Consider the following 21468-nt stretch of genomic DNA (forward strand, 5'->3'; position numbering starts at 1 on the left):
CTGGCCTAATGTCCTTGAAGATTATTTGACTTGAATCTACTAAAGCGAGTCCCCCGCAGGACGATAAAGTGATAGCGCACGCGGCGTCGAAATGAAAGTACAACAAGGAAGGAAAACAGTTAAAAACGAAGGTATTATGATGACACAACTGGCGTTGTAGCATATGGCTTGTATCAACTGAAAGAGAGAAAGGTACCTCGCAAGAAATCTCCAAATCAACCGCTTATGCATTCCTCAAATGTGACGACTGCTCACACATCCCCGTGGGCATCCTTTTGGTAGCTACGGATGGAGATGTCATGAGCCACCGAAATGCCGAACCTGTTCGCCGGGTCCTGCTCGGATTTACTGGTCGACTGCTCTGAGTAACATGTGGCGTTCGGTGAGGTCAGAGAGGAGCTGATACATTGGCTGGGTTTGTCTCTCGCTGCGCCGTCAGAGGAGAGTACGTTCCACAGATTGTGACGGGACTCTGTAGAGCGTGCGGTGGGGTTTGCCTGCTCGAGGGCGAATCCAGCCCAAATGGAGGAAAGAGGCAGCGAGATGATGACGAGGGTTAGGACATTATGCGAGAATTCCGGGATTTTGCTGAAGTACTGGCAAATGGCGAAAATGGCTTGATAAAGTCTTGATCAGTATGATCTCTTTTCATTGAATGATGCGATCCTCTCCGGGCCTTACCTGGGATGGTCATGGTTTGGCAACCCATGATGAAGATGACCCTCATCGGTCCGAATTGCTTCACACCCAACCTCTTTCGCATTTTGATGGCAAGGCCAAGCTTGACGACGAAGACGGCGCAGAAAAAACAGATGCTGACGGTTGTCACGATGTTAGTGGCACTTTCCAGCCAATCCAGGTGGTCCATGGTTCCTGCGTGCATGATCACCATGCAGTTCTGCACCGAGTAAGTCAAGCGAACCGCGATCGGAACAAGGGCAGCAAATGTCGAGGCAGTAAGTAGCAAGATCCGATACTGACGACGGAGGTTGGAGCAGACAACCTGCACCTGAAGCACCAAGGAGACCTCCACGCAGATAAGGACAAGGGTGAAGAACACAGACGCCATGACTTGGCCGGCATAAGCGCCGCGTGACACTCTGGAAAAGTCGCCAGCCAGCAACGCATACATCTTAGCAAATCCGGTGGAGAAATAGCTGAGCTGGCAGCCCAGACGTATAATGTTGGCGAGTAGCGCAGCAACGTTCAGCATGAAAACGGATGAGACGCGCTTCTCTGGTCTTGTCAGCAGCATGAGGACTAGGAGGAGCACGACGCTTGCGCCGAGCTGGGCGCCATAGTTGATGCTGAGGCGGATCATGTAGCGCAGGAACTCATCCGCTAGTGCCAGAGATGAGATGACCGTTGTCCCGTCGGAACGAGTCAGAGTGATATTCTGCGTCCAAGGATCGAATGTCGAGTTCATGTTTTACTGTGATCGATCCAGCGATCAAGGAAGTGCCAAAAACTTGTTTACGTATCAGTCAGCCGATAGAGGTGCTTGAAGATGCGGACGCGCTCACAAAAAGACGAACACCACGTCCAAGGGTGTCTAGATATGGAGATTGAGCATTGTAGAAGATGCGAGGCCGAAGTATAGCAGCTGCCTATCTAACCGACTGTGGCGGTCCGTCTGAACACTTGTTGGTAGCCGGGGGAATGCTATATGGAGTGCAACACCCGAAACAAACAATATATTGAATGGCCATGGAGAGGTGTAACAATATTTAGATGACAGCACGGTGGGCCCCTGTCCACAAAAGCGTTCATCATGACTTTGCTTGTCCCTATTGAGAAGCTGAAAGAGAATGACCAGAATTGCCGAGACCTGATTGTGATGAGGTCGAGATGAACAATGTCAAGGCGGGAGGCAAGAACAATATCAAGACGGACAGACAAAGAACATCGCCAACAGAAAACGTCAATCACGGCCCCATCGGGATTCACCGCTGACAGGCAGCCATCACAGTCAATTTGCAAGGCATTTCATCACGGCACTATCGACACTGGATTCGACAGCCTGACTAGGCCAGATCCCTCGGTGCTGATGACGATCCCGGTACGATGTGAGTCTTGTCGAGAAGTTTGAGATAGGGGCGGATGTACACTGGGTCGTTTCATCAAGACAGTTCAAGAACAGGAGATTCAACACTGCATTCACGATGTCTCAGCGTCCCAAGCACTTTTGAGTTCAATATCGTTTCTTCGTGATGAGTTGCCTGTTGTTTGCATCTTCAACCCGCAGAGGCGACGACTGCGGTAACACTCTGAACACACATTACGGAAGATTAGCCTTTCCACTATCGTCATGAGAACTTAACCTAATGGGAAATGGAGATGATTACGCTCGCAGGATGGAATAGATAGCGCCTTGAAGGGGCTCATAGATGCTCTCAAAGATACTTAAGATCTAGAGAGATCTATGTACTTCTAACTCAGTGGCCTGCAAGGGTTCCCTACACTGATACGCAAGATATGCAAGATCTAGATTGAACTCCATACCTTATTCTAACACCACAGCGGTCAGCTAGGCCTGAAATGGTTAAGGATAGCTTTATATATCTACTAGGTAATGAATTAGTTTTGGAGAAGTATTTAGTAGAAGAGGCCTTGCAAGGGACCCTTCACACGCAGCGAAGTGCCAGAAGTGGAACCCCCTGGAAGAAATCAAGAATGATCTGGATTTCGAATATATTTAATTTGTCATTTACTGTCGAGTTTTACTAGTAAATCCTACTATTTTCGGGCATGCTGTGACGCCGGCAAATCCGTAGAGTTTTAAGATATATTTTGGTGGTTTTTGCCAAACCTCGTAAAATGACTTTAATTCGATAACTCAAAGAACAATTCATACCAAATAGCTAGCCATTCTGTCGCTTGTATTGGATTATGTAGAGGCAATGCAATCATGATAGCATAAGATATTTATTAAGGTATGTAATAGATGAATCTATTTTCTTTACAAACTGGTTGCCTCCATGAAGCTGGATCAACTTTCCCGGCCAAGTTTGGACAACGACTCCGTCAGGAAGTCTTTAGCATTCATCAAATCCGTACTGCCATAGACGACTCTCCGCCTAGCTCCACCCATAGTCCCTGCTCCAGCACGAATGCCGGCCCCTGCACCATCGCCCGGCTGTCCGCTGGTTTGGCGCACCCAGTCCTGCAAATTGCCGTATTCGTCCATACTACCTCCACCAACGGTGAATACGATTGCTTCGTTGAATGCCTGGCGACGCTGGCCAAAAGTCGCGCTTGTCCCTCGTTCCACCCCCCCAAGAGCTCCTGGGGCTTGTGGATTGCGAGCCGCAGACGCCGGGGGTATAGCTCCACGTGCGTTTGCGCTCCTCGGGTCGAAATAGAGATAGTTCTCTGTTTTTGCAATTGCTGAACTGGAGGCTGAGGACGGATCCATGATGGACTCGGTGATCTTGGTCAGGGTGAGGTCTTTGTTTGCAGGGAGGAAATTCTTAACGCCGGAAATGAGTGAATCGAAATTAGCACCCAGTGCTCCGGATGTGATGCGGTCAGTGAGGCGGTTGGAAAGCGATGAGAATCCACGGAACAAATCCGAGGACTGCTGCTGCGGTGCGGCAGTCGTCATCATGGTCATCCGGGTGAGCTCTCGAACCTGGCGCACGTAGGTCAGTGGGCTGATATCCTCAACTCCCGCGCGCGTGAGAGCCTCTTCAAATTGGCTCAGGTCTGCGCGGGATAGGTCTGTTTCTGTGCTTAGGAACCAAATAAGGAACAGCCGGAGCTTGTCGGTCGGGTTGCTGCCTTTCGCAGGGTCATTAATCAATTCCATGATCTGCGATTTTGATTGTTTCGTAATGTTTTCCTCGAGCTCGAAGAAATTATCCAGCTGACGGTCTTTGATCCCCTTGAGCAGTGCAGTTGCTATATTCATGTGCATGTCCAGTATGGCTTTGCGTTCCCGCAGCTCAGGAAGCAGGGTAATCGCAGCTTTGAGGTGCTGCGCAGAAGCGCTGGTGTCATTCTGCAAGTCCTCAATAGAAGAAGCCCCAGTCTTCTTCGTGATTTCATTTGCGTCTTCTTTATAGCGCGTCAATTCAGCATCGATATCTTCCGCCACCTGAGGAAAAGGTGTTCCAGCGTTACGCTTCCAGAAGAAATCATTGCTGTTTAAATCGTATACTTTCTTTGTCACGCCCTTGGCAGGGTTCGTCTCGTCAATCGGAGTTTCAACGGTTATCCGGTTGAGCCGCATTTGAAGCACGTCTTGTACTAATGATTGGTAGGTCCATGAATGCGACAGCATGGGTACCAAATCCACATTACGGTCGACGATAATCAAGACCGGTCGTGAAGAAGGGACTCCTGCGGCTGTTTTCTTGTTGCTGGAGAACAGGTTGTCTTTCGAATTCAGAATATGATCACGTAGTTTACGGTCGAGCTTGGTGGCGATCAGCTCTGCCGCTCCGCCTTTCGGACAACGGATGATTGGAATTGCACCTGTTTATCCCAGGAATGATCAACGGCTGACTCTCAAGCGCGGAAAAGTTTGAAACATACCCATAGTGACACTAACACTGAACAGCCCGCTAACAATCTTGTCAACAATGTCGTCCAACTCTTCATCACTCGTTTTGGCGCTGTTGATCTTCCAATATGCGTCGTTGCCCAGCCCCAAGCTGAAGAGGTCCGGCTCGTTTACGATAAAATTCAAGTACTGGTCATAAACTTGAGCAACATGCTCCGCGGTACCGGTGGAAGCTATTTGAGACGCGAAGTCTTCAAGAAGTGGCCGAGGTATGGATGAGAGAAAGTTCACATAGGCAGGAGAATAAAGTCCACGGGAGAGATCATTGGCAATTGCTTGGATGTTTGCAGGAGTCGGTTCAACGAGGTATACGACGGGGACATCGGGGATGGGATATCTGGTAGAGTTGAGATTCCTTTAAGATAACAATTAGCTGCGATTCTATGCTCCTTCCACGGCAAGGACCGTACAGATGAATAGTGACACCCCAAGCTCGAAGGTCGTTTACGCGAAGTACGCTGCTGATGACATCCCGGCCCATGTTGTCGAACACTAAGACCTTCCAAATGGGATCGCCATCTTCATTGAGAATAGGCGTGGAGATGAGACCTTGAGCTGATATATCGTGAGGGGCATCATCCGTCGCGTGGGGCTCGTGGTTCAAATTGAGGATCTTCTGAATAGACGCTATGAAACCAGTTAGCGACTTGCTAAATTCATTGAATGATTTTCAACGCATCGGGAAACCTACCGACCTGACGGTCTCGCAGAGACATTGCGTGAGACCCCATGGTATGTTCACTTGCACATGCGCTGTTCCAAACCAATCAAGCAATTATACTCGAACCATGACACGCCCACCTGTATTGTGAGGAATGAAGAAGATCAAGTCGCAGAGATGATAAAAATGAATTTCTTATTGCATTCACCCTGGCCTCTCAGGGGAATCCAAGAATAACTACCGACCGTACTATGATGTTATCGCGGTATCTCTCCACCTGGCATCCTGAGATGCTCCCAATTGTTGGAGCTGACATAATCCTGGGCTAGGCTGTTTCTCCCTTAGTTCAATACAAACAGAGCAAACTATTTGGTCGAATTGGGGAGAACCGTGGCTGGGACAATCACGTGATTACAGCTAGGCTTGAACAGGAGTAGCAGCGAAATCACCTTAATATTACCAGGACCGCCCCATGAGCCGCCCAGCTTTTCAGTTCTACCTCATCACCACGACCAACAACAATCCATCCCTATCCTCTCAACCATCCCCGTAAAGCGAATTACTATGCTACTGAACTGCTATCCAGGGCGGTTCTTTGTATGAGAACCTTTTTCTTTTATCTTTAAGACAAGTTTAGAGGAAAGAAAGGTCCACAAGGACTAGCAGTTCGAGCTGACTGGTCGCGTCTGCCTGACAGAAAAAGGTGGGCAAGGCAGGTCAAGGTGACAAAAGGGCGCATAATAAGGGAACAAAACACAAGGCTGGGGATTAAGGAACAAAGGAAGTGGGAGCAGTGAATTCCAGGAACAAAAGGAACAGACCACAACCTCTACCTTAATTCTGGTCGGTGTATTCGAAACAAGAGTTGACCAATTTGTGTGGTACCTAAGGTGCTTCTAAAAGGCGCAAGACGGTCGCAAGATCGGAACGTGAGTTGCAGGACACGCCTTAGGGACTGCAGACACAAACCTTTTCCAGCCTGTGGCCGCTACAGTATCCTTACCAGCAAGTCCAGGTCATTTTAAGGTACCTAAGGTAGGCTCTCCAAGGCGGGTGGATAATCACTGCCACACTGGTCGGCCTTACTGTACGGAGTGCACCAAAGAAACTTGCTTGACAACTCCTTCGGTTCCCCCCCAAGGTTCGCTCCTGCGGCCGCTCTCTGCAAGGCGGGAATCTCTTGATTTTTCTCCTGGCTTGACCGCCTTCAATCTGGACGTATCAAGTTCTACAAACCGTTCTTTCACACTTCAATCAGCTGCACTGCCGTTGGCTTGAGCAGCCACCCAATTAAATCCCTCGCTGCTACTTCAAGTTCTCCACCGGCTGCTGCCAACTCCGACCCGAGAAAGCGGCAACTGAACTTTACTATATTGGGTATCCCAGACACGTGGGTACATGTGACTTTATAAGATTACCCTTTTAGTACAATAACAACTACAACCTGCGATCGAAGTCAACGTCTGCTATAACGGGCAAATTAAGCCCAAAATGGATCGTCCCTCGCAACAGGGCATGATGCCCAGCTTGCATCGCAGCTCAGTAACTCCTGGCTCAGTCCAGCCTGAATATTGGAACAATCTGGATTCGTTATACCCCGGTCCCGATCCTCCACACCAACATCCACTCCCAACCCAACAGCAGCTGCATCAGTCGCACCAGCAACAACAACATCGGCAACAACAACAGCCGCAGCAGCAAACTCAGTCAATGGGGATTAGCTGGGACCATCCAATCTTCAGTCAACAGCATCAGCAAAGGACACAAGTACCGTCACATGAAGAGCATGATCATGGCATCTATTCCTCGTCAACTCCCCAGTCTTGGCAACAGAATTCACTACAGCAACACCACCATCATCAACAACAACAGCAAATACTTTCGCCAGCTCCACAAGGTCTTGGGGTCCCCAGTCAGTACCATCAGGTCCATCGATATCCTCCAGGCCAGGTGACGTTCGATTCACGGCCTCTCCCTGCTACGGACAACCCTCCATATCAATCTTACTCATTCCCTCAGAACTTTTATTCTTCTCAGCACATGTCGCTTCCGGATGCCTTTCCTCAATCAAATTCAGCGCAGGCCCCTCGATCGCAGACTTCCCAGCAAACCCATTACCAGTCCGTCGCACACCAAACGCCTCTTGCATCATACTCACTTCCTGCCGGATACTCCGAAGGGAACTCGGTACGAATACAAAAGACTCATCTTCCTAAGGACGTCTCACTGACATGCAGTAGATGAATTTCATAACCAATTATGCTGAGCCAGCTACGAACGTTACTGATGACCCCACCATCAATCCTCAGATTCTTAATCCCGCACAGCAGTCTTCTAATCAAAATTCTTCTCTCCAAAACCCTTTTCTGTACGTGAATTCAGCTGACTATGGCCGGCCCGATGATGGGAAGTAAGTTTTAAACCCTCATAAATTATTCAAGTAAAGATACCAACTTACAGTCGGTGCTAGGCTGTTTAACTTCTTCGAGAATGACTTGCAAGTGCCTTCTGTTATGAGTCAGAGTACAAGTAATAATCGACCTATTCCCGGTCAAAATGCTTTTGAAAGAACTTTTCAAGTCAACGGTAAGTGGTCCGCGGGTTTTTCTCTCCATCTGCCTTCATGGTAGCCTTGTTGTACTAAATAGCAATATTGATAATATTCAGGTCAAAATTCTGTAGACTCGACTCTGCAGGTAAAACCAACTGAACCGCCGAAGAAGAAAGCTCGCACGAAGACAGTGTCAAAGAAATCAACGACTCTTGCGAGGAAGTCTTCGGCGTCGGAAAGCGAGACTTCTGATGACTCCGACCTTGAAATTCAATTTCCCGAAGAGCCGTCCCCCATACCACCGGTGCGACCCAGTGAACCTGAGGCTGCTGTGGAATACGATACTCTTCAAGCCGTCTGGTCGCCGCGCAATCGCAGACCCAATGCTGATAAGGTCAAAAATGCTTTAGTTGCATTTAAAGACGTTGTCAAACGTGTGAGGGATGCGTGGAAAGAAAGCAGTCAAGCGATGAAGATGGCAGAGAACAAAGATGAGAACGACAAAGCAGCCCAGCTCAAGAAGGATGTTGTCCTGCAACGTCGTCTGATGGATGTGGTTGTCAGTACCACTCTTGAAAAAGGCCACCCGGCTATCGTTGAGAAGTATGTCCTTTATCTTTTCCTTCTCTTGCTCTTCTGGCATTTCGTCGTTATGGCCTTAGAAGTCAGAAACGAATCGAGAAATATCTCCCCCGTAATCTATTAGCGTCGATGGTCAGGGAGCCTTCTTAGAAGATGATCTTTAGTACGAGCGATTAATCGCTCTGTGCCCGAGGACCAGAAGGTGAAATCCCTTTTGTGGTTTTCAACTGGGCCCTTAATATCAATCTTGAGGAAGCGCTGAAATGCCAACGAACTAACCTTGACCCGTCAAAGTTGGTTGGATCTGTCGCATGTACTTCGGTTTCTTTCCAAGTTTCTGGCATTATCAATTACGCATTTCCGGGTTCTGAATGGCTAACATGGGGGTTCAGGTTGGGAGAACATCCGATGGCGCTCGCTGCCATGTATTCCTTTCTTCTAGATCGACATCAGGCGTCCGACGTGGATGGGGCATTCACGGTCAATATACTTAAGGTACATCTCCCATCTTTATTTAGGCATCCGGTTCGGCATGGGGACTAAGAGCGTTTGAAACATAGTTACTCGCACGCTTTGGCACCGTGGACGAGGAGGTACTCCAGAAAACCAATATTGCCAAACTTCTACCCCGTTTCGTGAAGAAGGGAGGTCCCACTGTCAAGGAACTCTCTCAGAAGATCCTAGATAATGCTGCTGCTTCCACGAAAAGAAAACAGGAGGCGACCAAGCCCGCAGCTAAAGAAGGGTCGGCGACCAAGAGCTCTGCCTCTGAACCAGCACATGCAAATAATTCCCGCCCTGAAATTGCTGGTTCGAAGAGGCCTCGGGAGGGAGAAACCAATGGCCAGGCTGCTTCCAAGCGGATGATTGTAACATCCAATATCAAGCCTGGTGCAAAGGCGGGCAATGCTATCGCTAATGGCCTGGTCAAACGCCCACAAGAGACAGTTCAGGAGAACAAATCTGCTGCAGCTGTCTCGCGTCCGAAAGCAAACATTATTGCTCCCAAGCCTACAAGCCTCTTTGGCAGCTTGGTTTCTGCTTCCAAACGACCAGGCACGTCGAATGCGGAGCGCGCTGCCGCCGCCGCTGCAGCGAAAACAAGGTACGCAGAACGCGAAGCTCGTGTGTGTGGGACCTCACAAATGATGCTAACAATGATCAGCCCTCCGGCCGAGAAGAAAGAAACTCAGACGCCACCTCCTAGACCTACTTTCTCCTTTGGCGATATTATGGCAGATCTTAATAAGCAGAAGGACTCTGAATCAGTTGAGCCTGCTGAGGACCGACCCCCTGAGTCCGAAGAAGAACGTCAGAAGCGACTTCGCAAGGAGGCTCGGAGAAAACTGCGCGTTACGTGGAAACCTGACGAGTCTCTGACGGAAGTCCGTCTCTTCACCCACGACCCTGACGAGGAGCTAGGACCGGGTGATCGATCGCAGGGAGAAATTGGCGACATCAAAGGAGAGGGTAGTGCCCTTAAACTGCACAGAGAACTTGAAGATTTGGAAGATGACGATGATGGCGTCATTCGTGAAGAGAATTTGATGGACTATACAGAGCCTTCGGGTAAGCCGGTATTGACGCAACTTATGGGATATTTGCTAACGGAATCTAGAAATTGACAAAGGCGATATGACATCTGACGATCGCTCCAGAAACTACATCAAACGAGGTGGCACGCAAGAGCCTTCTAGTCCCGAGAAGCAGGCTCAGGATCATAGGGAAGCTACTACGCTCATGGTTTTTTACACGTCTCCTGCGGATATTCCTCCCTCGCCAAAGGAGCCGCCACAGACCGACGCTGATGAACCTATGACTGAAATGACTTCTTTTGGAGAATTGCCGGATCATATCAAGGTAACACATCCAATTCTTCCTCGTCGGCACCTTTTTGTACGGGCTTCTGATACTCATATTTATAGGTTCGACAAGAGCGATATTACTCAGCGGTCAACCCGAAACCGGCCCCTGTTGCGGCTGCGCCGCCTATTGCTCAAACCAACCAATTCGACATCTCAAACTTGCTCAAAATCATCCAGAATGCATCGCAGCAACAGTCTACTCCGCCGCCACCCCCGCCTCCTCAGCCTGCGTCACAGGCGCCCATGTCTGACCTGGAGCGGACCATCAGCATGTTCCGCCAGCAGCAGCCTTCAGTTCCACAAATTCCCCAGTTCCCAACCGTTTCTCAGGCACCTGCAACGCAGGGCCTCGATTTCCAAAAAATATTGGCTGTCATGAGTGCACAAAAACAGATGCCGCCGGCGCCTATTGTACCCCAAGTCCAGCCATCGCAACCGGCGATGGCGCCGAATCTCGCTGCCATAATCTCACAATTCGCCAACCAAAACCAGCAGGCTGGCTCATCCCAACCTTCTGGTCAATACTTCGAAGACCCGGAGCGCAAGCGTATGCGTGAGACGGATGGATCCGAAGAATCCGGTGATGATAGATTTGGCTACGCCAAGCGAAGCAAGTTTGGAGCACCAAACAAGAAACACGTAAGTATCATACCGAGACCTGATTTGCAAAAATACATCGCTGACTCTGTAACAGCCAAAGGCTGGATTAGTCCCTTGCCGATACTGGCGCGAAGGAAAGTGTCTCAAGGGCGACAACTGCACCTTCCGCCATGATCCTCTGAATTGATTCCGTTCCTTTGCCACTCTCTTTTTATGATACCCTCCGGAAAGATCTATCTCACTGACGGCGCAGGGCCTTAATTCTTGCATCAGTTTAACCCATCGTTCTGATGTCTTTTTTATTTTACTATGGTTGCACATTGACAAAATGGATGTGAGCACGGTGTTCATTCTGCGGTGGTTTTTCCCCACCTTCGCATTTGTCGGGTCAGCGTCATGTTTCTCATTTGAGCATCGCACATAGGGTCATGATATGGTCATGAGATGGAGTTTTGTGATGCATTTCTGATTCCTTTCGCGACTACTTTCTACGGGCACCACCTCATATCTCTGGGCGGGTTTTTTTCAATTGTCCCATAAACACATAAACGTGTACTGTACGATAGATTTTTCGCTCAATTTCCATGCTTCTTCTCATATTAAGTTTGCGTACTGAATAAGAAGTAGAAGTACTTCTTCCGATGGTGTACCTTGATTATTTAGTGCCAACTGAGCTCTCTGATGAGAAGTCTAGCTTTCATATAATCGAGTAAAGTCCGATGTCTCATGAGTACGCCGCATCATTAAAACATCTCCCAAATCAGCATCTGCTTATCGATAGCCTTGTCACCCACAATTCTCAGTGTTTCCACGCTTCAAAATCTTGGCCAAAAGCGATGGAAAGGTCACCAAGCTCTCGAATATCAGCCTGCAATCACTTAATAGTCGTTTGCTGTCATGCGATATACATTGGTGGACCTACAAAAGGACTCTCCGAGGATGAATGGTGAGATGAGTCGAGTGGCTATTCCAAGCGATTGGGAGTCCCATAATTCATGTCCACCTATACTACACAGTATAATCTACCTTCGCGTGCTAACCATGCCCACTATGGGTAGGCTGATTGAACCTTTCCAAAGGGGTGAAACGCCCACATTCACCGCACATGTTCAGGCTGGTCTTCGGACGTTGGCGGACGATCCGTATGGACTGCTGGTGTTTTCGGGGTAAGCCTTCCCTTTTGTTAGAGTACTAGTAGGTCATACCGGTGGATCTGTAGTAGCTGATTCTTTTCCAGAGGTCCAACAAAGAAAGACAGAACGGACATACCAGAAGGCACATCGTATCATGTGAGACTATATGATTCTTCCCAGCGCGAAGCGACATAAATTGACATCCTCCGACAGAATTTGGCCAAAGACAATGATTACTTCTCTTACTCTTCCAGGATCGATCCTGATCGAGTCATAGCCGAAACCAACGCTACAGACTCCTATCAGAATGTGCTTTTCTCTCTGGTCAGATTCAGATCGTACGTCGGAACGTATCCCATTAAAATAACTGTTGTTACGCATGAGTTCAAGCGCCAGCGGTTCATTGAGTGTCATTTTCCGGCTCTCGGGTTGAGGACGTCCTTCAGTGAGAGTGGGGGACAAACTTGGTGCTCTGGAACTGTCGTTGGGATCAATCCTCCAGAAGAAGTAACGCCCCTGGCGTCACTGATCTCAGGGGAAGAAAAGAGTGGAATCGGTTTGTGGAGACGTGATCTGTATGGTGTCGGCGAGGAGCTGGCAGCGAAGAGGGTTAAGCGAGGATGGAAGCCTGGCATGGAAGACGAAGTATTTGTTGATATGGACTTGGAGGAAGTCGTTGAGGAGCTTATTCGTTGGCATGGAGGAGTGAACGATAATGAGCTGTTTCCGAAGCTGGACCAGCTACCTTGGTATTGAGCGTATTGAGCGTCATCTGTACTTCACATGAAATGTAGATATTATGTGCATTCACTACAGATTTCCAAAGGACATTCCACATCGTTTTTGCATTAAAGAGGTATTGAAAGCCATCACAAAATGTAGGTAATCCAGCTGTGTTACTCCCTTTCCTGAACGCCATCCTGTAAGAACAATTTACTCAAATTTGGACAATAAGCGGTCATTCGGCCAGGCGATAGCTGACCAGGGTCTCCACTCGGTGGTTATTCGTACTGAAGCTTCGCAGCTGCACTTTCTCGGCATTCTTGATGTCTTTGGCATCGCTGTCGCCCCATTCTACGGGCACCTCCGAGTCTGCGTCAGCGTACACGAGGACGTTGAATGTGCAGTCTCCGTCCAGAACTGGGAGGAAAGTGACAGAGGCCGTAATTTGGCGGAAGATAGCCTGTATCTCTTCCTGGATTTCTTTCTCTGTCTTCTCGACTGCGGTCGAATCTTGCATCTCCGTGTCTCTGTTGTACAAGAGAAGGTTTCATTAGTATCGTTGGTGTTGGGCATGGGAGGAAGAGGGAGACATACCCCGGAGTGGCGTTCTCCTTATCGGCAGATTTTCGAGAAGTTTGGCTCTTGGTATGCTTTCCGAATATTTGGACCTGATAATTATCAAACTCCAATCAGCCTCTGCGCGAATCCATTCAGTGAAGAGGCTGCCTTACGTCAAACTGCCATCTTTCGACATGCTCCCCAGTCTCCTTATCTGTTATCACCACAACAAGTTTCGATATCTTGCCTCCAAGCATCCACTTATTTAACTGCGACATAATCTTCTTGATGTAGGCCTTGACCTGGTCGTCGGCGGTAACTGGACTCGATCAGCGAGCGTTGTGGGCAGCGAGGTAATGGACCAACCGAGCATATTGAGACCATATTTCTTAACACTGTATCGGTATTAGAGTCAATTATCTACCGCTATCGTGGGCTGGCATGAACTGACGTTGTAAAGTCTTCTGGTGGATATACCCCTCGTTGAAACCTAGGAGCCAAAGCGATGAGTATGCGTTGCACCCAATCCTCTACAGCACATCAACATACAGGATGGAGTTTATCGAGTATTCAAACTATATCGTGTCAACCAGCGTCCTCCATCTAAAACCTATATGAATCAATGGAATGGACTCACGAATTCCGCCACGAGCTTCGCTGACCCTATCATAAATGGGTGTGATGAGCTTCAAGAATCAATCAACAGACGCCAAATCTGAGTCTCACCTTTGATGGAGAGCTTGTGCACCTTGGATTTATCTTTCGTTGCTGACATTTTCAGCGTATTTTGATCAAACTCGGGGTTGTAGATGGGATGTTTGCTCGTTCGTGGGGTCTCTTGACTGGTCAAAAAAGAGGCAGCATTTGTTTACCTCGATAGTCACCGCAGCAATCCGCTGTTCCACCGCCCGTGGCTCAGCACTTTTTCTCCGCAGCGATTCGGTGCCGCCATTTTTTTTCCTCGGAATCGGCAGACGACAGCTCAAATCCTCATCCAAAAAGGCATTCCATTCCCATGCCATTGCAGTACTCCAGATGCGAGGATGCCTGCAGTTAGCCAAATGGCTGAGCGCTGCACCGAAAGGCACAGCTGCAAGCCTGGTCAGGGCGCCATTTGTCCTTGCTAACACTCCCCGATTTTTCGCCAGCTCCGCTTCTCGCGGTGGTTCGAGATCACCCGCTACGAAACCGGTATCCGACCTCGAGAACAGAATAGCAGCGATTCCAATCGAGCGATACCGGAACTTTTGCATCGTCGCCCATGTTGACCATGGCAAAAGCACACTTTCCGACCGCCTGCTCGAACTCACAGGAACGATTGAGCCCGGCTCGAACAAACAAGTGTTGGACAAGCTTGATGTGGAGCGGGAACGTGGCATCACCGTGAAGGCGCAAACTTGTTCGATGATATACAATCACAATAGTGAAGACTATTTATTGCACCTAGTCGATACTCCGGGCCATGTGGACTTCCGTGCAGAGGTATCGCGCAGTTATGCTAGTTGCGGAGGTGCATTGCTCCTGGTCGATGCCAGTCAAGGAATTCAGGCACAGACTGTCGCAAACTTTTACCTCGCTTTTGCGCAGGGCTTGGAATTGATTCCAGTCATCAACAAGGTAGATTTGCCGTCCGCTGAACCAGAGCGGGCTCTTGAGCAGATGAAGAATTCCTTCGAGCTCGACACCGAGAACGCAGTGATGGTTTCAGCCAAGACAGGACTCAATGTTGAGAAATTACTTCCGACAGTTATTGAGAAGATACCAGCGTATGGCTATTTCCCTGTCTATCTTCATAAGCTCCTTCCCCTACTGACTCTCAACAGCCCCATCGGCGATTGCAAGAAGCCCCTGCGAATGTTACTCGTCGACTCCTGGTACGATTCCTACAAAGGCGTAATCTGTCTGGTCCGTATTTTCGACGGTGAAATTCGAGCGGGTCAGCAGGTCGTGTCGTTTGCGACAGGTCTTAAGTACTACGTTGGCGAGGTTGGCATCATGTATCCAAACGAAACACCACAGAGCGTGCTCCGTGCCGGCCAAGTCGGATACATCTATTTCAATCCTGGTATGAAACGAAGCAAAGAAGCAAAGATTGGTGACACATTTACAAGGGTCGGGTTCGAGAAAGCCGTTGAGCCGCTTCCGGGCTTTGAAGAGCCCAAGTCAATGGTTTTTGTGGCGGCTTACCCAGTGGATGCAGACCACTTTGAGCACTTGGAAGACAGTATCAACCAGCTCGTGCTCAACGACAGGAGTATCACCGTCCAGAAGGAGTCGTCAGAGGCTCTTGGCGCAGGCTTCAGACTGGGATTTCTAGGCACACTGCACTGTTCTGTCTTTGAGGATCGCTTACGTCAGGAGCACGGTGCTAGCATCATCATCACGCCTCCATCAGTACCTGTCAAGATCATTTGGAAGGACGGAAAAGAAGAGATCATTACCAGCCCTGTCAAATTCCCGGAAGACGAAGAACTGCGCTCCAAGGTGGCTGAGATTCAAGAGCCCTACGTCCTGGCTACATTGGCCTTCCCCGAGGAGTACCTTGGCAAGGTCATTGAACTTTGTGAGGCAAACCGAGGTGAGCAGAAGAGTTTAGAGTATTTCACAGCGACGCAGGTTATACTTAAGTATGAACTGCCTCTTGCTCAACTGGTCGATGACTTTTTCGGCAAGCTCAAGGGGTCCACTAAAGGCTACGCAAGCCTGGATTATGAGGAATCCGCTTGGCAGCCGGGGAACATCGTCAAGCTACAACTCTTGGTTAATAAGGCGCCTGTCGATGCTGTTGCTCGCGTCGTCCACTTGAGTCAAGTGGAAAGGCTCGGACGACAATGGGTGACAAAATTCAAAGAGCATGTCGATCGACAACTGTTCGAGGTCGTGATCCAGGCCGCTGTCGGTAAAAAGATCATCGCCCGAGAAACTGTCAAACCCTATCGAAAAGATGTCTTGGCCAAGCTCCATGCTAGTGATGTCAGTCGGCGCCGGAAACTGCTGGAGAAGCAGAAAGAAGGACGAAAGAGACTCCGGGCTGTTGGAAACGTGGTGATTGAGCATAAGGCGTTCCAGGCTTTCCTCGCCAAATAAACGACTTGAAATGCTTCCGCATCTGTAAAATAGTATCGTCTTATTTATGTTGTATATCTATTTATATTTATCGTTCAAATATATACCCCTATCTATATCTACTGCACATTTACAGTATCAGCAAACTATCAATATCTCCATGATGGATGAAGTTCTGGGTGTTGATTGGTCGGAATCTTGAGGGGCCGGAGCTGGAGCTCCTGGCCGCAAAAAAAGTTCGTCGCCGACCCCGCGGCCGCAATGATCTGAACAATTTCTCCTCCAACGGTCGCCTTTTCTCTTCAGCTTCTTTTTGACAAGATTCACTATCGCAGCGGCTTCGCTCGTCTTTATCACAGAGCTCTTACTATTCTGGAGCATATTATACCAACCGAATTTACACAGCGTTGCCGTCTGCAACTCAGTTTAGTCATCTCTGGCTCATTGCCATGAACAGCTCTTGACAACGGCAATGCAGCCTCCAGAAGGTGTGCAGGTCGACCTGGGCAAGGCCCAGGTCATAGACCGCGTTCCCAAAGTTATAAAAGAATTAAAATTCGGTGTACTGTATGAATGCTCTTGTTCCGCTTTCAGAGACTTGCTGTCATAGTGCTAGATGATTGTGACTAATTTTTGATCCGCTAAAACAGGTCCAACGACGACATAGTCAGTCAAGCTGTAGTGGAGGTCTCCGATCGGAAATTCTTCGATCTCGAACATGACAGAGCGGTGGTTCCACACGGTCCTCTCGATGGGCGCATGGGTATCTCAAGCAAGACCGCGACTTGCCAAACATGCGGGGGCTCCCTTCAGGTCTGCAACGGTCATTTCGGCCACGTGAGACTCGTCCTACCTGCTTTTCATGTCGGATACTTTAAACGTGTTATCAGTATTCTGCAGGAGATTTGCAAGGAGTGTTCGCGCATTCTGTTGCCCGAGGCAGAGCGACGTGCTTTTCTCCGCGAGATGCGTCGGCCGGGGTTGGATAACCTTCGACGGTTACAGATTGCGAAACGCATCAATGAACGCTGCCGGAAGACGCGGACATGCGAGGCATGCGGTGCTGTCAATGGTGTGGTCAAAAAAGCTGGTAACAGTGCCCTCAAGATCACACACGATAAATTTCGTGCGTTCAACGTGTCAACATCAATGAAAAAGGTTCCACCGCCCAGCAAGATTGTCTTCGACCGTTCCTTCGATGAAGCTAGGACTTCCAACGCAGAGGTAGAGAAGCACTACAAGAAGGCTCAGGATGATATGAATGCCCTCCGCGTTCTCAATCTGTTCAAGAAGGTCTCCGATACCGACTGTGAATTGCTTGGACTGAACCCGAAGGAAGCCAGACCTGAAATGTTCCTCTGGCAATTTATTCCTGCACCCCCAGTGTGTATCCGTCCCTCCGTTGGCCAAGACGCTGCTTCCACCGAGGATGACTTGACAGCCAAGCTGGGAGATATTGTCCAGAGTAACATCAACCTGAAGAATGCCCTTATGAAAGGAGCACCCGTTCAAACTATTGTTGAGTGCTGGGACTACATGCAACTCCAGATTGCTGTTTACATCAACAGTGATGTCCCTGGTCTCAACAAAGCAGATCTAGGCAAGCCTATTCGAGGTTTCGTACAGCGTTTGAAGGGAAAGCAAGGACGCTTTCGTGGTAATCTTTCTGGAAAACGAGTTGATTTCTCCGGTAGAACTGTCATTTCGCCTGATCCCAATCTACGAGTTGATGAAGTCGCCGTCCCAGAATTAGTGGCGAAGAACATGACCTATCCCGAAGTTGTCACCCGCTACAACAAGGAGAAACTACAGCAAAGGGTTCGAAACGGAACAAAGAAATGGCCAGGAGCGAACTATATTATCAAGAAAGGTTCGGATTTCAAGCTTTTCTTGAAATATGGTAATCTCAACATGATTGCCGATCAGATCCAAGAAGGAGACGTGATCGAGCGTCACATTGAGGATGGCGATATCGTTCTTTTCAATCGACAACCCTCGCTTCACAAGCTCAGTATTCTCTCTCACTTCGCCAAAGTTCGCCCGCATCGGACGTTCCGGCTCAACGAGTGTGTTTGCAACCCGTACAATGCTGATTTCGACGGCGACGAGATGAATCTTCATGTGCCCCAGACGGAAGAGGCGAGAGCCGAAGCCATGGAACTGATGGGTGTGAAGAATAACTTGGCCACTCCGAAGAACGGAGAACCCATCATCTCTGCCATTCAGGATTTCATCAGTGCTGCCTATATCCTAAGTAGTAAGGATAATTTCTTCGACCGTCGGTCCTTTACGCAAATTTGTCTCTATATGCTGGGGCCGGAAACCCGATTTGATCTTCCTCCACCTGCTGTCCTCAAGCCCCAGATGCTGTGGACCGGAAAGCAGGTCTTCAACATCCTCATGCGTCCCAGCAAGGACGACCCCGTCCTGGTTAACCTTGACGCTGCTTGCAGAGAATTCAAACCGCCAAAGGATGGTCGGCCAAAAGACCTGGATCCAAACGATGGCTGGCTTGTCATCCGTAACTCCGAAGTCATGTGCGGTGTGATGGACAAGGCGACAATTGGTTCCGGAAAGAAGGACAATGTGTTTTACATTATGCTCAGAGATTTCGGTCCCGCTGCCGCCGCCGAGGGTATGAACCGCTTGTCTAAGCTGTCTGCGCGTTGGTTCACAAACATGGGATTTTCTATCGGTATCACAGATGTCTACCCCAGTGAAAGTCTTGTACGATCAAAGAATGAGCTCGTTGAAGCGGCTTACGCGCAGTGTGACGAAGTCATTGCCAAATATAAGGCTGGCACACTTGAGAAATACCCTGGTTGTGATGAATTGCAGACTATGGAGAACCAACTGTCTGGTATTCTCAGCAAGGTCCGTCAACAGGCAGGTGACGAGTGTATTGCTCAACTTAGCAAGTACAACTCTCCTTTGATCATGGCTACTTCGGGATCGAAGGGTTCCAGTATCAACGTGTCGCAGATGGTTGCCCTCGTAGGTCAGCAAATTATCGGTGGTCAACGTGTGCAAGACGGCTTCCAGGACAGAACGCTGCCCCATTTTCCGAAGAACGCTCGACAGCCTCCGTCAAAAGGTTTTGTGCGAAACAGTTTCTTTTCTGGGCTACTGCCTACTGAGTTCATTTTCCACGCAATGTCTGGTCGTGAAGGTCTGGTCGATACTGCTGTCAAAACAGCAGAGACTGGTTACATGTCCCGTCGTCTCATGAAGTCTCTCGAGGACCTTTCAAGTCGGTATGATGACACTGTCAGAAACTCTTCGGATGCTATCGTTCAGTTCCAGTATGGTGACGACAAGCTGGATCCTGTAGATATGGAAGGTAAAGCTAAGCCTGTCCATTTTGACCGGACTTTTATTCACGCTGAGTCCATCACATACGATAATGACGAGCGGAGTCTGCTTCCACATGAAATTATGGAAGTATGTGAAGAGATGCTTTCCAAGGAGCGTGCAAAATTAGTTCGTGAAGATCTGCTGGGCAATAAACTTCCTTACATGGACAGAAGCGACCACGGTGTTGATCAATTTGAGAGCGCGCGTGACTTCCTTGAGTCGATTCAACAATACATCTCCAGCAAAGCGGACAAGCTTATCTCCCGTGGTGGTGATATTGATCCGTCAGATGAGAGGAGCCAGAAAGGCCTGAACCACACCGGAAAGCTGACAGAGAAGACACTTAGAACCTTCATCACATCATGTTTGATGAAGTATAAGAAGGCACAGGTCGAGCCTGGCCACGCCGTTGGTGCTGTTGGTGCGCAGTCGATCGGTGAACCGGGAACTCAAATGACTTTGAAGACCTTCCACTTTGCTGGTGTCGCCGGTATGAGTATTACTCAAGGTGTTCCTCGTATTAAGGAAATTATCAACGCATCGAAGGAGATCAGTACCCCTGTGATTTCCTGCGACCTTGTCACCAAAGATAACGTCATTGCGGCACGTATCGTCAAGGGACGTATTGAAAAGACGTATCTGAGGGATATCATTCACTATGTCCGAGAAGCCTGGACTGGCAAGGAGGCCTACCTTACTGTTAAGATTAACTGGGAGACCATCCAAAACCTGGCGCTTGAGCTTAAGATCAGGAACATTGTCGACGCCATCAAGAACCACAAGCGTTTCAAGGCCGATGATCTGAAATTCCGAAGCACCAATTCTCATATCCATATCCACATGGACATTGACCCTGCTAGCAAAGCATCTCTGTCCAAGACTGAAATCGCAGCCACCAGTGCTGATCCTTTTCTCCGCCTCAAGCATCTCAAGCGTATACTTCCTGATATACAGGTGCTTGGTCACCCGCAAGCAAGCCGCGCCATCATCCGGACTGACGATACGTCAAGCACCAATACACTTCTTGTCGAAGGTTATGGCCTTAAAGAGTGCATGACCACGCTTGGAGTCAATGGTCTCCGTACGTCTACCAACAACGTCATGGAGATGCGTGATGTCCTTGGTATTGAAGCGGCCAGAGTCACCATCGTCCAAGAAATCAGCGAGGTCATGAAGGACATGGGCATTGACCCTCGTCATATGCAACTTCTCGCTGATGTTATGACCTACAAGGGCGAGGTCCTTGGTATCACCCGATTCGGTCTCGCGAAGATGCGTGACTCAGTTCTGCAGCTCGCTTCCTTCGAAAAGACTGCAGACCATCTCTTTGATGCTGGCGGTGCTGGTCGTACCGATCTTATCGAAGGTGTCTCCGAATGCATCATTATGGGCAAGACCGTCAGTCTGGGTACCGGCGCCATGGAGGTCGTGCGTAAATTGAACTTCTTCGAGGGCCAGATTGGCCGGAAGAAGACCACTTTTGAAGACGTCTGGACCGAGGTCTACGAGGAGCCTGCTGATGCTCAGAAGGGGAGAAGGGTCAGAAGAAAAACCCGAGCTTGATCTCTTTATTCCAGTGATGTTCTCTTGAGGGTCCATGAAGGGAGAGGAGCGAAAAAGTTTGCATTCTACGGCGTTAGGTACTCTATGATTGTACATGTAGTGTTGTCTTTTCTGTGCATTAGCGATACCGTTAACGACAGTGATGGATGGCGGCGTGGCTATTTGACCTCTACTATTCTCGTCTCTGTCAATACTCAATCTACGACTTATTTTCAGAACTTTCGATCCCATCAATTATATAGGACTTG

At 49.0% G+C, this 21468-nt stretch overlaps 7 protein-coding genes across 7 annotated transcripts; 4 read left to right on the top strand and 3 right to left on the bottom strand.

The window, feature by feature from the left end:
* Positions 1 to 251: 251 nt before the first annotated feature.
* On the bottom strand, positions 252 to 1426 carry preB (alpha-factor pheromone receptor STE2; the record flags this gene model as incomplete). The annotated part of the gene is made up of 2 exons (XM_043288663.1): positions 252 to 616; positions 682 to 1426. The coding sequence occupies 2 exons, from the start codon at positions 1424 to 1426 to the stop codon at positions 252 to 254; spliced, it is 1110 nt and encodes a 369-aa protein (XP_043144598.1).
* Positions 1427 to 2989: 1563 nt separating this feature from the next.
* sly1 (syntaxin-binding protein) lies at positions 2990 to 5295 on the bottom strand (the record flags this gene model as incomplete). The annotated part of the gene is made up of 4 exons (XM_043288664.1): positions 2990 to 4476; positions 4537 to 4919; positions 4975 to 5191; positions 5256 to 5295. 4 exons carry the CDS (start codon positions 5293 to 5295, stop codon positions 2990 to 2992), a joined length of 2127 nt encoding a protein of 708 aa, XP_043144599.1.
* Positions 5296 to 6716: 1421 nt separating this feature from the next.
* Positions 6717 to 11010, top strand: Aud_003718 (uncharacterized protein; the record flags this gene model as incomplete). The annotated part of the gene is made up of 10 exons (XM_043288665.1): positions 6717 to 7412; positions 7466 to 7635; positions 7696 to 7811; positions 7893 to 8379; positions 8751 to 8853; positions 8919 to 9463; positions 9524 to 9927; positions 9977 to 10218; positions 10284 to 10862; positions 10918 to 11010. 10 exons carry the CDS (start codon positions 6717 to 6719, stop codon positions 11008 to 11010), a joined length of 3435 nt encoding a protein of 1144 aa, XP_043144600.1.
* An 863-nt stretch (positions 11011 to 11873) lies between these two features.
* Aud_003719 (DUF218 domain protein) lies at positions 11874 to 12712 on the top strand (the record flags this gene model as incomplete). The annotated part of the gene is made up of 3 exons (XM_043288666.1): positions 11874 to 11989; positions 12061 to 12112; positions 12170 to 12712. The coding sequence occupies 3 exons, from the start codon at positions 11874 to 11876 to the stop codon at positions 12710 to 12712; spliced, it is 711 nt and encodes a 236-aa protein (XP_043144601.1).
* Positions 12713 to 12914: 202 nt separating this feature from the next.
* On the bottom strand, positions 12915 to 14012 carry Aud_003720 (spindle checkpoint protein MAD2; the record flags this gene model as incomplete). The annotated part of the gene is made up of 8 exons (XM_043288667.1): positions 12915 to 13206; positions 13274 to 13347; positions 13411 to 13556; positions 13604 to 13632; positions 13689 to 13727; positions 13787 to 13812; positions 13875 to 13900; positions 13964 to 14012. The coding sequence occupies 8 exons, from the start codon at positions 14010 to 14012 to the stop codon at positions 12915 to 12917; spliced, it is 681 nt and encodes a 226-aa protein (XP_043144602.1).
* Positions 14013 to 14272: 260 nt separating this feature from the next.
* On the top strand, positions 14273 to 16324 carry Aud_003721 (GTPase GUF1; the record flags this gene model as incomplete). The annotated part of the gene is made up of 2 exons (XM_043288668.1): positions 14273 to 15003; positions 15061 to 16324. 2 exons carry the CDS (start codon positions 14273 to 14275, stop codon positions 16322 to 16324), a joined length of 1995 nt encoding a protein of 664 aa, XP_043144603.1.
* A 451-nt stretch (positions 16325 to 16775) lies between these two features.
* On the top strand, positions 16776 to 21220 carry Aud_003722 (DNA-directed RNA polymerase III core subunit RPO31; the record flags this gene model as incomplete). The annotated part of the gene is made up of 2 exons (XM_043288669.1): positions 16776 to 16870; positions 16954 to 21220. The coding sequence occupies 2 exons, from the start codon at positions 16776 to 16778 to the stop codon at positions 21218 to 21220; spliced, it is 4362 nt and encodes a 1453-aa protein (XP_043144604.1).
* Between the last annotated feature and the right edge of the window lie 248 nt (positions 21221 to 21468).

The sequence above is a fragment of the Aspergillus udagawae genome, assembly GCF_001078395.1.
Source record: "Aspergillus udagawae IFM 46973 DNA, scaffold_2, whole genome shotgun sequence".
NCBI lineage: Eukaryota > Fungi > Ascomycota > Eurotiomycetes > Eurotiales > Aspergillaceae > Aspergillus > Aspergillus udagawae.